Consider the following 13,836-nt stretch of genomic DNA (forward strand, 5'->3'; position numbering starts at 1 on the left):
GGTAAAACAATATATACACATATGAAATATACCCAGAGTAAAATCAGTCATTGTCAGAAGAATATTAAGCAGTTTAGAATATCATCTGTGGTCTAATCTAGAAGAAATTTCTTTAACTGGGTTTTGAAGATAGCTAGGGATTCTCAGAGGTTGAAATAATGAAATACATTGCAAGAGAGCAGTGGAGTTGGTAGGTGGGCAGCAGCCTGTGTAAATTTATGGAGATGGGAGATGGAAAGGGAGAAGAATACTACAAAATCCAGCCTGGTACAATAGAACCTAGAGAATTTGGGTTCAAGTCCCAGCTTGGCAGCTTATTCACTATGTGACATTGATGAAGTTATTTAACTTCTCTTGGAATCAGTTTCCTCATATGTAAAATAAAGATCATAATAGTGCCTACCTTCAGGGTTGCCATGAAGATCAAAGGAGATAACCTTCATAAACTGTTTTGCAAACCTTAAAAATTTATATAAAAGCTGATTATAGATCTACTTGTTAACAAATAGTTGGGGTTTTACAGGTAGTACTCAATACTTTAATAATCCCTGTCTTCACTGAGTTTATCTGTATTATTGAGTAGAGTATACATGTCAGTCATACGATCATTATCAGTAATAGATTGCTTCTATTTCTACCGTGTGTATGACATTGTTAGTAGGTGCCAAGTTAAGGAGAAAAAAAGTATGCTATGCTCTCTTTCCTTAAGGAGCTTATCGGCTAGAAAGTACACATAGTCAAGTGACAAGTAGACAGTGTAGCTTACAGATAACTCTTTCATAGTGACTACATATGTTGCTAGTGAAGGCAATGGCAACATTTATTTTTGAACTTTGCATGCTTTTGAAGGTATCTATGTATCTTTTAGTCTCAAAACCCTATTTTCTGAGTTTTTCAAAGCCATGTTTAAGACTGGTTTTATGTATAAGCACAAAAGTTTCCCTAGACTAAAAATCCCCTGCTGAACTTAGAAACCGACAGTTGTGTCTGTAGTCTCTTAAATTATTAATTACATCAAGCCTACAGCTTTCAAACTTTAAAATCAAAAGACTGTCTTTATATGACAATTGAACAAAAGTGACTGTCTTCTTTAGAGTTTAAATTGTAGCCTAAACTGTCCAGAAAAAAGCATATTGAACAAACTTGGGGCTGGGGAGGAAGCTACGATTAAAGGATAAAATCATTAGCAGCTAAGTTGAGAAAGTAAAATAGACCTTTTTTCATTAAATCCAGGAAGTGACATGTCACTATTAAAGCTGTGACTCTTAGTTTCAATATGCAAAAACAACAAAAGAACAATGGCAACAGTAACAAAATATTAAAGGTACTCATGGTAGGAGAAAAATCCATTAATGTAACATCAAGCAGATTTTCTTGGAGAGGCGAACTTGGAGAGGGGAAGGTAGAATCATAAAGCATCTGATAGTAAGGGTCCTTCCAAACAGGGAGTGTGTGTGTGTGTGTGTGTGTGTGTGTGTGTGTGTGCATGTGCATGCATGTGTATATATCTATATATACATACATATATACATATGCACACATGTATGCATATAGATATAGGTATATGTGTATGTATGTGTATACATGTGCTTGTATGCATGTGTGTACATATATATGTATGTGCACACACATATACGTACATACATATATACATATACATATATACACACACACACACACACATGCATAGACATTACATTAAGAGACACAGGCTAACTAAACTCCTTTCCTACCATGAGTTTCTTTAATATTTCATTGCATTGTTTTACATGCTAAAATTTAGTCACAGCTTTAGTAGTAAAACTTAATTTCCTAGTCTTAATGAAAAAAGACATGCATATATAAATACACATACATATGCAAAATACATATACATATATGTGTAAATATACATTCCTATGTAATACTGGCTAAATTCTCAGATGTGATGGAATCCCTAACTCCATGAGGGTGGCCTTCACTTGGGGTGATGGGAGGGTCTTTCAGGCATGTGAATTTGCAGGGAAATAAGAAAATTGTAGGAAGTGGTTTTAATTATATATCTTGTGCCACTACTTAAATGTTCTGCCCTGTTTTACCCAGTTTTAGCAACTTTTTTTTTTTGCATATTTAGGATCCTAATCCTTCATCATACCAGTCTTGGCTCTTGTCTGAAACTTTCCTAAAACTGAGAAAAGCAATAAACATATTCAGGAGAATTTAAAACCAATATTGATAAAATGGAAGTTATCTTCAAAGAAGGTATAGGATTTGAAAAAAAGGCATTGGAGGTAGTTTCTAATAGTTAACTTTGAAATCTCTTACATGAGCTTACATAGTGGGACTGTTTCGCAGCATCATTGGATTTTGTATTGGAGCTCAGAGGAAACTGATGTGAACAATTTGATTCAAGAAAATGTAGATATTAATCATTTGGATGATAAAACTGATTGTGAGTAATTCTATAATGTGCCAACTGTTAGGATGCAGTGGAATGTAAGACATAATTCCTGCCCATATAAAACCAAAAATTTAGAAGTGAGAGAGACATTAGAGGACATTGCGTCCCAAAGCCTCGATTAACAGTTAATGAACTGAGGCACAAAATTAGTAACTTTCTAAGAGTCATAGACCTAATGAGTATCTGAGGTGGAATTTGAAACTTGTTCCTCCTTTCTCCAGAGGCAAAGTTTTATAAACTGCAACATATTGCTTCTCCTCTCAAGAGCAAGAGTAAAGAAAACATAGACAGAATTTATTTTCCATTTTGTTTTTTTCTACTGTAAGAATTAAGAAAGATTATATTCTATTCACTTTGAAACCTTTTCATTAACACCAAATCATACCACCTACCATTTTTTTTCCTAAGGCACATCAATTCTTTTTTTAAAGTAGATGTAAACAGGAGAAATACATTTCAGACTTACAAAAAGTCTGATGCTTTTCCTGTGACTTATAAATCACTTTCTGCCTACTTACAAGTAAACAACAACAAAAATAACAATAACAATGACAAAAAACCATGATTGATAGCTTCAGTAATGTAGTGCTCTACACCCAGTATGCATTGCAATGTAAACTACAATGACTGTGTTCTTCTTCATCTCATCTCTCCAAGCCATTGTATTTTGGCATTGTATTCATGTTGTTCAAGGTGACACTAATTTTTCATTTTGTCATAACATAACGCTTGGTCATCTTATTAATATACCTTCAATATGAATGTAAAACATTTTTTCTTTTTAATGAGATGCAATTGGTATTGTAGATAAAGTAATGGATTCGGAACTTAGAACACTTAGGTTAGAATGCCACCCTAGAAATTGATTAGCTGTGTGAACTTAAGTCAAGTCACTTAACCTCAACCTTGACTTCCTTATTAGTAAAATGAAGATAATAACCCTTAAGTGCTTATCTCACAGGGTTGTTGTAGGACTGAAATGAGAATGTATTAAAAGTGCTTCAAAATCTTAAATAAAACATTGATGTTATTTTTTTTCTCATTTAATGAAGCTTTCATGGACGTTAGAGATATCTATTCAGAGAATAATATGAAAATATCAGTGTTTTCAGTACTTGATTTGCAATTGCTATTTTTGTAAAGTAAGCAATATTATTTTTATTTTGTTGGTTTCATTTTAAATTTATACTTTTGAGGATTTTCATTGTTTCTATTTCAATATTTCAGTTATCTATAATAACATAAACATTCTTTAGATTATATGGCACAGTGTCCTCTATAGAAGCTTATGTCTTAAAAAGGCACAAGAATAACATTTGAAAAATCTCCCTTTACACATTTAGACAGACATATGTGTTCTTCATTTTGACATTCATGCTTTAGAGAAGGTGCAAAAGTTACCTAAGAAAATCAAACATTGGGGGGCAGAGCCAAGATGGAGAAGTGAAAACAGTAACTTCTTTAAGCTCTCCCCCAAACCCCTCCAAATACCTTTAAAAATGACTCTAAATAAATTCTAGAGCAGCAGAACCCACAAAAGAAAGAGTAAAATGAATTTACAGCCCCAGACAACCTGGATGGTTCATGGGAAAGGTCTTTCATATGGGGCTGGGAGAGGAGTGCAGTTCAGTGTGGGCCTCACAGGCAAAGATGGGCCCTCAGCAAACCTGGAACAGGCCTCAGGGGACTGAATCAAGGGGAACTGTGACAGTTTACAGACTTCTCAACCCACAAATGCCAAAGACAACTTAAAAGGTCAGTAGAAAAGGTCTGTTGGACCTGGGTCTGGCCCCAGGACTAGCACAGCCCCTGGGCATCAGCCATAGCAACTGAAGCTATTTCTGGAGCTCTCTGCCCACAGACAGAGCAGGGATCAAGTGGCTGATCAGAGGGAAATTTCTAGTGCTGAGGCAGGATTTTCTTGCTTTGCCCATGCTTGGATCTGGGTCACAGTTCTGGTTGGTGGTCCTGGGGCAAGGAGGAGAGCTGGCATGGTGGAGCTTGAGGATGCAGTGGAAAGGGAATCCTTCTCACAGTTCCAACACAGAAAAGAGTGTTTGTGGTCACTCATAGACCAGAACCCAGGCCTGGAAAGGACTAAACACCTTGCCTTTGATCCTATCACCTTGGAAGAAGTGAAAGTTTATAGGTCCCTAGAAGTATCTCAGAAAATACTTGCACAAAACTCCTAAAGCTTGGGACAGTGTACCCTCCACACTGGAAGTAGAGCTCTACCTTAACAAAGAATTAAAAACTCAAGTAATTGGCTGGAAACATGAGCAAATAGCAGAATAAAACTCAGACTATAGAATCTTACTTTGGTGATAAAGAAGATTAAAACATTCAAAGAGAAGACAACAAAGTCAAAGCTCCTACATCCAAAGCCTCCAAGAAAAATGTAAATCAGTCTCAGGCCATGGAAGAGGTCAAAAAGGATTTTGAAAAGCAAGTAAAAGGAGGAGAGGGAAAATTGGGAAAAGAAATGAGAGTAATGCAAGAAAATCATGAAAAATGAGTTAACAGCTTGCTAAAGGAGACCCAAAAAATGCTGAAGAAAATAACACCTTAACAAATAGCCTTACCCAAATGGCAAAAGAGGTCCAAAAAGCCAATGAGGAGAATAATGCCTTAAAATGCAGAATTGGTCAAATGGAAAGGGAGTTTCAAAAGCTCACTGAAGAAAGAAATTCCTTAAAAATTAGAATGGAGCAAATGGAAGCTAATGACTTTATGAGAAATCAAGACATTGTAAAACAAAACCAAAAGAATGAAAAAATAGAAGACAATGTAAAATAGCTCATTGGAAAAACAACTGACATGGAAAATAAGTCCAGGAGAGATAATTTAAAAATTATTGGACTATTTGAAAGCCATGATCAGAAAAAGAGCCTAAACATCATCTTTCATGAAATTATCAAGGAAAAATGCCCTGGTATTCTAGAATCAGAGGTTAAAATAGAAATGGAAAGAATCCACCAATCACCTCATGAAAGAGACCCTAAAAGGAAAAGTACTAGCCAAATTCCAGAGTTCCCAGGTTAGGGAGAAAATATTGCAAGCAGCCAGAAAGAAACAATTCAAGTATTGTGGAAATACAATCAGGATAACACAAAATTTAGTACCTTCTACATTAAGGGATCAAAGGGCTTGGAATATGATATTCTGGAGGTCAAAGGAACTAGGATTCTAAGCAAGAATCACCCACCCAGCAAAACTGTGTATGATCTTTTAGGGGGAAAAATGGACATTCAATGGAATAGAGGACTTTCAAGCATTTTTGATAGAAAGACCAGAACTGAATACAAAATTTGACTTTCAAATACAAGACTCAAGAAAAACATGAAGAGGTAAACAGGAAAGAGAAATCATGAGGGACTTATTAAAGTTGAACTTATTACATTCCTACATAGAAAGATGATATTTGTAGCTATGAGACCTTTCTCAGTATTAGGGTAGTTGGATGGGAAAAATATAGAGAGATAGATAGATAGATAGATAGATAGATAGATAGATAGATAGATAGATAGATAGGGGGCACAGGGTAAATTGAAGATGAAAGGGTGATGTCTAAAAAGTAAAATTAAGGGGTAAGAGAGGATTATACTGTGAGAAGGAGAAAGAGAGAGGCAGAATGGGGTAAATTATCTCACATAAAACAGACAAGAAAAAGCTTTTACAGTGGAGGGGAAGTGGGGGAAGGTGAGAGGGAATGAGTGAATCTTATTCTCATTGGATTTGACTTAAGGAGGGAATACCATCCACACTCAATTGGGTATGAAAATCTATCTTACCCTACAGGAAAATAGGGGGGAAGGGTGTGAAAGAGGGGGGATGATAAATGGGAGGGAAGATTGGGGGAGGGGTTTATCAGAAGCAAACATTTCTGAGAAGGGACATAAGCTTTTGAGTTTTAAATTTTTCTGTCCCTCCAGTCCTCCTCCCTCCCCAAGACAGTGCACAATCTGATATAGGCTATACATATGCATTTCTATTAAACATATTTTCACATTAGTGATGTTGTAAGGAAGAATTAGAACCAATAGGAGGAACCACAAGAAAGAGAAAACAAAACAGAAGAAAAAAATGCAAATAGTATACTTAGATCTGCATTCAAACTCCATAGTTCTTTCTTTAGATGTGGATAGCATTTTCCATCATGAGACCTTTATAGATATCTTAAATCTTTGCATTGCTGATAAGGGCTAAGTCTATCAATGTTAGTCATTGCACAGCATGGGTGTTACTGTGTACAACATTCTCCTAGTTCTGCTCACTTTATTCAGCACCAGTGATTTATCATTTTGCTTTACATTTCTAACTCTGAGAAAGGAACATTTAAAATAACAATCTATATCTTTAAAAATAATTTCATTTATCCTTAATTAATATCCTTAATTTATCCTTGATTACTATGCCATATAATGAATGTACATTTCACACTCAAACTGGTTGTCTATTTCTTTAAGCATAATAGTTTCATTATTTATCTTCACTGAGATTGTGAGGTTTTTTTTGGTATAATATGATGCAAGTTCTGCTTTTATGTAGATTCACCTAATTTGTAGTAAATTTTGTTCTAGTATCTCATATTGATTCATGTATTACGTGTCTTTTTTTATAATTCTGTCTTACATATAATACATTATGTTTTTCCCCTCATCCATTCTGTCATTTACTTTCATTTATTGAATTGTTTCTTCTATTTTTATATAAGTTTATAAATTTTAGGTCTCTGTTTTCCTTAATTTTTTATTTCACATTGCTTTTTAGATTTATTTATATCATCCTGATCTTAAGTTAGTACTTCATTCCTATGCTTAATTTTTCTTGTAATACTTTGCTGATTATCTATTTCCACAACACCTTTACTCACTTCTTTATGTTTACTATTGCCCTAGTTCTTAAACATTGTTTAAATTATTGGTATCTAAGTTCTAGAAGAATATACTAGCAATGTTGTCCATGAAAATTTTGCAGTTCTTGTGACATGAGGAAGTCATTTAATTTCTCTGAGTTTTAACATGCAGTTCAGTCATTTTCAGTCATGTCTGACTCTTGTGATCATATTTGATGTTTTCTTGGTAAAGATACTGGAGTGATTTGCTGTTTCCTTCTCCAGTTCATTTTTCAGATGGGAAAATGTCTTGTACTATAGAAATTGTATCATGTGCAATTTTTATAGAAACCACAAGGGAATTAGAAAAAAAAGAATTCCTTGCTACTTAACAACAACAAAAACAATTCATTGATGTAGGTACTGCCTCAATTCCATAGTCAATACATTTGTTCTTGCCTTACTGTTGGAAAAAAAAAATCATCTGATGGCCAACTTTCTTGTGATTGGTCACTCTGAAATTAAGCAGGCTAATCCTAGAAACAATACTCCATTGCTATGTCTACATTCAAAAAATTTTCCAATTTAGGGACTTAATGAGAGCTGGCACTAATCTGACACATCCTTGAAGAATTTAGACTTACCTCCACATCATGCTGAAGATTCAGTAGAGGAGATGGAAAAAAAAATCAGAGTTAGTACAAGATATTTTATATTAAGCTTTAGCAGTGTTATGGGATTTACTTTAAATTAATACCCAAGTATTGCCATTTTGGTGGAAATGTTTAGTTAGGTGTCATGTAATATAGGAAATGTTTTCTCAGAAGATTCAGCTTATGTTGTAATAAAAAGTCATATATTAAATTGGCTTAGTGTAAATGCTATGTTCTATTTGGGGGTCTGACTGACAGTATATAGATGGACATATTATCCTCCAGTGTTTAGATTGCTTATTTCCTCAGCAATCTTAAGAGTCAAATATAACAGAATGGTGGGTATCTTAGAAAAAATAAATGAAAACACCAGGTGGTTTTACTTTCTTTTATACTTAAAAATTTAAATGTTAGCTATAATGTTGCTTTTGATATTCTATACAGTGAAGTATTTATAAATAGTTTTATCTGTTGACATGACTTTTTGTCTTTTTGGCTAGGCAATGGGGTTAAGTGACTTGCCCAGTGTCACACAGCTAATAAGTGCTATGTGTCTGAGACCGGATTTAAACTCAGGTCCTCCTGAATCCAGGGCCGGTGCTCTGTTGACATGGCTTTTATAAATGGTTCTGGTTCCCAAACCAAAGGACCATAGAAAAATGATGGTAGAAAGGACAATGGAGATCTCCTGGTCCAACCCATCATTTTACAGAAAAGAAAGCTAAGAATCAGAAAATAAAGTAGCTAGCCCAATAACTCTCAGGGAAGCATAAATAAATCCTGTTGTATTATTTCCATGTGAACTTTTGAAGTGAGAGAGTATTTAATGTTGAAGGTAACTACTCTTACAAAAAAGCATTTGGTAGACATTCTTTACAGGATGTTCTCTGAATTGTCAGAGAAGTATTTGCATCATAAGCATTGACAATATTTGTTCCCTTTGTGTATATCATTTCTAGAAACATTATTGGGGTCCATGTGCCATCTTTCCTTTGTCTTTCTAGGATTTGATTTTTTTCTCTCTCTTTTTTTTTTACAGATTAAAAAAATCAACAGGAACTTCCCCGTAAACCAGCAGGTAAGATGAAAAAATACTTGGAAAATCAAGGGCATTTACTCAATATGTATATAATGTAATATAATTGTAATGTATGTAATTTATAGTCAAAATAAGGTGATTGACTTTCCATCTCTTGGCTTGCATGATATTCTTTTTTTTTCTGTTAGACTTACTTATCCATTATATTAAATATTTGTATATTTGCACCAAGTATTAGGGATTAAATTTTTCCAAATGTAAAGTTGTGCTTATGTTTAGATATCATAAAATTGGATTTGATCTAGATTTATGTGCAATTAGGCTTACCTTTCTTTACATTCAAATAGGGAACCTCAAATATAAAAACTTTGAATTAGTAATTCAGATAATCTTTCTTTGAGCATGTTCTCCTCCATTTTAAATTTTGCTGAAGTTAATGTCTTGAAGGAAAATTCAAGATCTATGATCATGATTTCATAGAAACCTGGAGCTAAATAGGAAATCAGAGCATATAGCTCCATACACTCCTGAGTAAAATTCCTTCTCCTCATTTCAAACAAATCAAATTCTAGACCTGATATGAAGAACTCTCATGAGAGAGATCATCCTGCTTCCTTTTTAAGTAGTCTATTTTGCTCATAAGTAACTGTTATTGTTAGGCTCCTTCCTTGTTTTAAGCTAGTAAAGCTTAAAATTACATGTTTTAGGGTATATACTGGAGTCAGCCTAAATCCATTCCTCTACAAATATCAACTATTGTTCCAAGTTTTTCTTCAGTTATAACAGTTCTTCAGATACAGAGTTGTTTTGCTCTCCTAACTCTTTATGTTCCCAAAGCTAAACATACCCAGTCATCAATCCTTGTCATCCATCCAAATAATTTTTTAAAATAACTTTGTTGCATTTAACCGGAGACTTCAGTTTGACAGCAATTTATTAATTAATATTATTTGGTTATGGTTATCCAAGCAAATCCAAGTCACCTAATTCTCATCTCGTTCTTGTTGTTTAGTTGTGCTTGACTCTTTGTGAACCTGTGGACCATATCATGCATAAATGGTCTATGGGGTCTTCTTGGAAAAGATAGTGGAGCAGTTTGCTATTTCCTTCTCCAGTGAATCAAGGCAAATAGAAGTTAAATGACTTGCCCAGGGTCACAAAGCTAATAAATGTCTGAAGTCAGATTTGAACTCAGGTCTTCCTCACTCCAAGCCCAGCTCTCTCTGCTAAGCCACCTAGCTGCCTCCAATTCTAGTCTCATACACATCAATCCATTTATTTCTGAAGCTCTAATTGATCAGTCTAGATGACACATATAAAATACAAATGAGATTAGTGCTGTAATGTGATGATGAACCCAATTAGATTATAGCGTTCACCCTTTCTGAGTACATATAAATATTCCTTTGAAAAATATGTTCTAGAATCTTGCAATCTGGTCCAATTCACTGATGTTAAAACTTTCTCTTTTAAAACTTAGAGTATTTGTCAGTGAGTAAGCTCCTTGAAGATTAGGGAAACTTTCTTTTTTTCATTATTTTGTGCTCAGTAAACTTAAATAATGTATTTTATTTTTTAAATAAATGAATTGTTTTTGCCTGTATGAGTCCAGAGCCTAGTGCCCAAGGCCATTGGTTATGGTAGTAAATATGATGCATTTTACTACAAACATCCTACATATCTCTGATACAACTTCATTTCATAATGAAATGATTATCACAAGATGGCAACTGAATTCTTAAGTTTTTGACAGTGTCAATTAGTACAGATATACAACTAACTGATGATTAAGAACAAAGGTTTACATATTAAACAATTAGAATCTCTCAGTATTTTAAAAAAGTTTATATTTATTTTAATAACTATGACTTATTAAGTAAACATAATCTAAGTTTTACTTACTATAAGAATGATAAAAAATAACCTTCCGTTTCTCAGCAAGCAAATACATTAGTACCCTTGAGCTTTTGCTTCTGACCTTTTGTTTAAGTTGGTATTTGATTCTAGTACCTTAGAGTCCTACGAGGTTAAAAATCATAGTTTTTTGCTGGATGTGTTGAAAGTTTGAGAGACTAAAATTAATTGTATTTTCCTTAGTTTCCATTACAATAGTCTAAAATAATAATCAAGAGATTTTCAGGAATGTCAGTCTACACTGTAAGATTTTTTTTTAAGGTACTGTAGATTGGCAAACAATAGACTTGCTTAAAAAACAAACTTGTAATTGAAGAAGAAAAAAAAGAAGCAAAACTATGAATTGTAGGAATATAACAAGCCTATAAGTACCCAGGACAACATTTGAGTTCGGTTTTATTTTGTTTTGATTAGCTTTTACTTAATAGGCTATGCAAAAAAAGTGACATTTCAGAGGAGGAAGTGGAAAAACACACATACATTCTCCACTGTGGGATTTAGGGCTCAGAATAAGTATTTGACTGGATACCTGCCTTGGGCCATAGAAATGTTCAGTTGTTTCCATAGCAGATGTTTCTTCTACACTGATTAGAATTTAGAATTTTTGAAGCTTGGAATGATTTCTACAAAAGTAAAGATCGATTCACCAAATGTATGAAAAGTGTCCGCCACAGGATTAATGGCTAAATGTCATTACCTTTATATATTAACTATATATGTAATTCTGGATCATATGTAATCACCACTACCTTTTTCCACGTGTCTTTTAAATAAATTCAACATAGACTTATTGAATTACAAATTTGACCACTTAAGTTATTTACTATTAAAGATGGTTATAATTGTTACTGTTATTGTTTTTGTTTCTCTATATATGTATAGGCTATACATTTTTAATCAAAACACTAGAATGATAAGGTGGACTATCAAAATATTTTGATGCAACAAATTTAAAATATACCCATAAAATTAATTCATTATATATATATATTTAATATAATGAACTTTTTTTTTACAATTTCTCAAGGTAATATTTTCTGACTAAAATATTTTATTTATTTCTTTTAAATCTTTGGGGTTTTCACTATATTGAGTCCTGGAAACATATTAATATAATATTTAACTAGGGAATGAACATGAAATTTAGTTATTTAAATATTATGTCTTAGAATGTAGACATATAATGCAAAAGTGATTATTTGATGGAAATCCAAACTGACAGATAACTTTTAGATATATCCATTTTTAACTATTGCCTAAAAAGAAAAATGAGGGTGGAGATAGAATGGTGAGGAAAGAATGAATCTCCACAATTTCATGATTATTTTGCTATGGAAGGCCTAGCACTGTCTCATTTACTATTGCCTCTAATTTGTGGGATAGAACACTGAGAATATGAACCACTCCATCTGAAGGGTAGAACCTAGAGAAGGTAGCAGGACAAGGAGTGAAATACTAAGGAAAAAACAAAGTAGTATGCTTTCCAAGTTTGAAAAATAGCACATACAGTGACAGATGATTGAATATAGGTACAAGGATCCAAGAAAGAATGAGTGGAGGAATTCTCACCCATTAGAAAAATGGGTTCCAGGAAACATGGTAAATTTAAAAAGGGTTGAAATAGATTCCTGCAAATGAATTTTTTTTTGAACCTGCAAACAAATGAATTACACTTTGTTTGCTTAGTGACTGCTGAGGGCCATCTACTTTTCAAATATCTTCCCTCCTCTTCAATTCCAAAGCAGTCCTCTTATTTGTCATTTTCTGAGTTATCATCAAATGATGAAATTTATATGAATATCAATATCAAACAATTGCAATATTATGTCATTGTGTGTGATATAAATACTTGGGAATGAATGATACTCTCAAGAGAAAACTGGATTATATCCAATTCCACAAAGATTAAGATCCAACTATGTATTAGGCAACATGTGGATCTAGCAATGAAAGACAAAATGGTCTTTGCTCTGAAAGAACTTGCAGTACATTGTTGTTGTCTTTTCAGTCCCATCCAACTCTGAGCTTCACCTTATTGTTGTGCAATTGTTTTCAATCATGTCTGACTCTTTGTGAACCCACTTGGTGTTTTTCTTGGCAATGATACTGGAGTAGTTTGCCATCTCCTTCTCCACATTGTTTTACAGGTGATGAATTGAAGCAAACAGGGTTAAGTGACTTGCCCAGGATCTCATAGCTAGTAAGTGTCTGAGGCCAGATTTTAACTCAAGAAGATAAGTCTTCATGACTTTGGGCTCAGCACTTTATCCACTATGCCATTTAGCTGCCCCACCAAACGTTAGGTGGGTGGGCATATGTCATAAATATATAAATTTGATACAAAGTACAATGTAATATGTTAAAAAGGAGAGGTCCAGAGAAAGTGTTTTAAGAAAGTTTGAAAAAAATAAAGACTACTTTCAATAAGATGGGTTGGAAAATAGTTTCTGGAGGAGGTAACACATAACTAGGCCTTCAAGAAAGTCCAGTGGGGAGAGATAATGAAGGGTTGTATTCTAGGCAAGGAAATTCCTGTATCAATGAATGGAGATAAAAAATGATTGAATGAGATTGGGGAATATATTTAAATCATATTTAACTGGAATATAGCATGGAGGGGAGTAATGTAAAATAATACTGGAAAGTTTAAAAAACTCAAACTTCCAGACTAAGGAGTTCGTATTTTCTATAGGAAACAGGACTTCTAAGGAGTAGAAAGAAACAGAATGGGGCTATTGAAAGCAATGCATAATTTGATAAATATTGTCTAGTACAATCTCCCTCCTAGTCAGTTCTAAGCCATTTCCTTTCCACATATTATCTGTTCAGGACAAATCAATATGCTTATAGATAAATAGATAATATATAGAGAGTCATGAAGATATCTAAATATATATTATATATATAATATAACACAGATATAGCCTCATATATATATATATATACACTCAATTAT

The 13,836-nt window shown here is 33.6% G+C and overlaps 1 protein-coding gene across 1 annotated transcript in view; it reads left to right on the top strand.

Annotated features, from left to right (window-relative positions):
* The window catches only part of LOC114053986 (gamma-1-syntrophin-like), a 489,285-nt gene that overhangs the window by 233,673 nt on the left and 241,776 nt on the right, over positions 1-13,836 (top strand). The window contains exon 11 of the mRNA XM_027877092.1: positions 8,967-9,005. Within this exon, the coding sequence (XP_027732893.1) occupies positions 8,967-9,005 (39 nt within the window). The remainder of the gene's footprint in view (positions 1-8,966; positions 9,006-13,836) is intronic.

This window comes from Vombatus ursinus, unplaced genomic scaffold (assembly GCF_900497805.2).
Source record: "Vombatus ursinus unplaced genomic scaffold, bare-nosed wombat genome assembly UNPS02014812.1, whole genome shotgun sequence".
NCBI lineage: Eukaryota > Metazoa > Chordata > Mammalia > Diprotodontia > Vombatidae > Vombatus > Vombatus ursinus.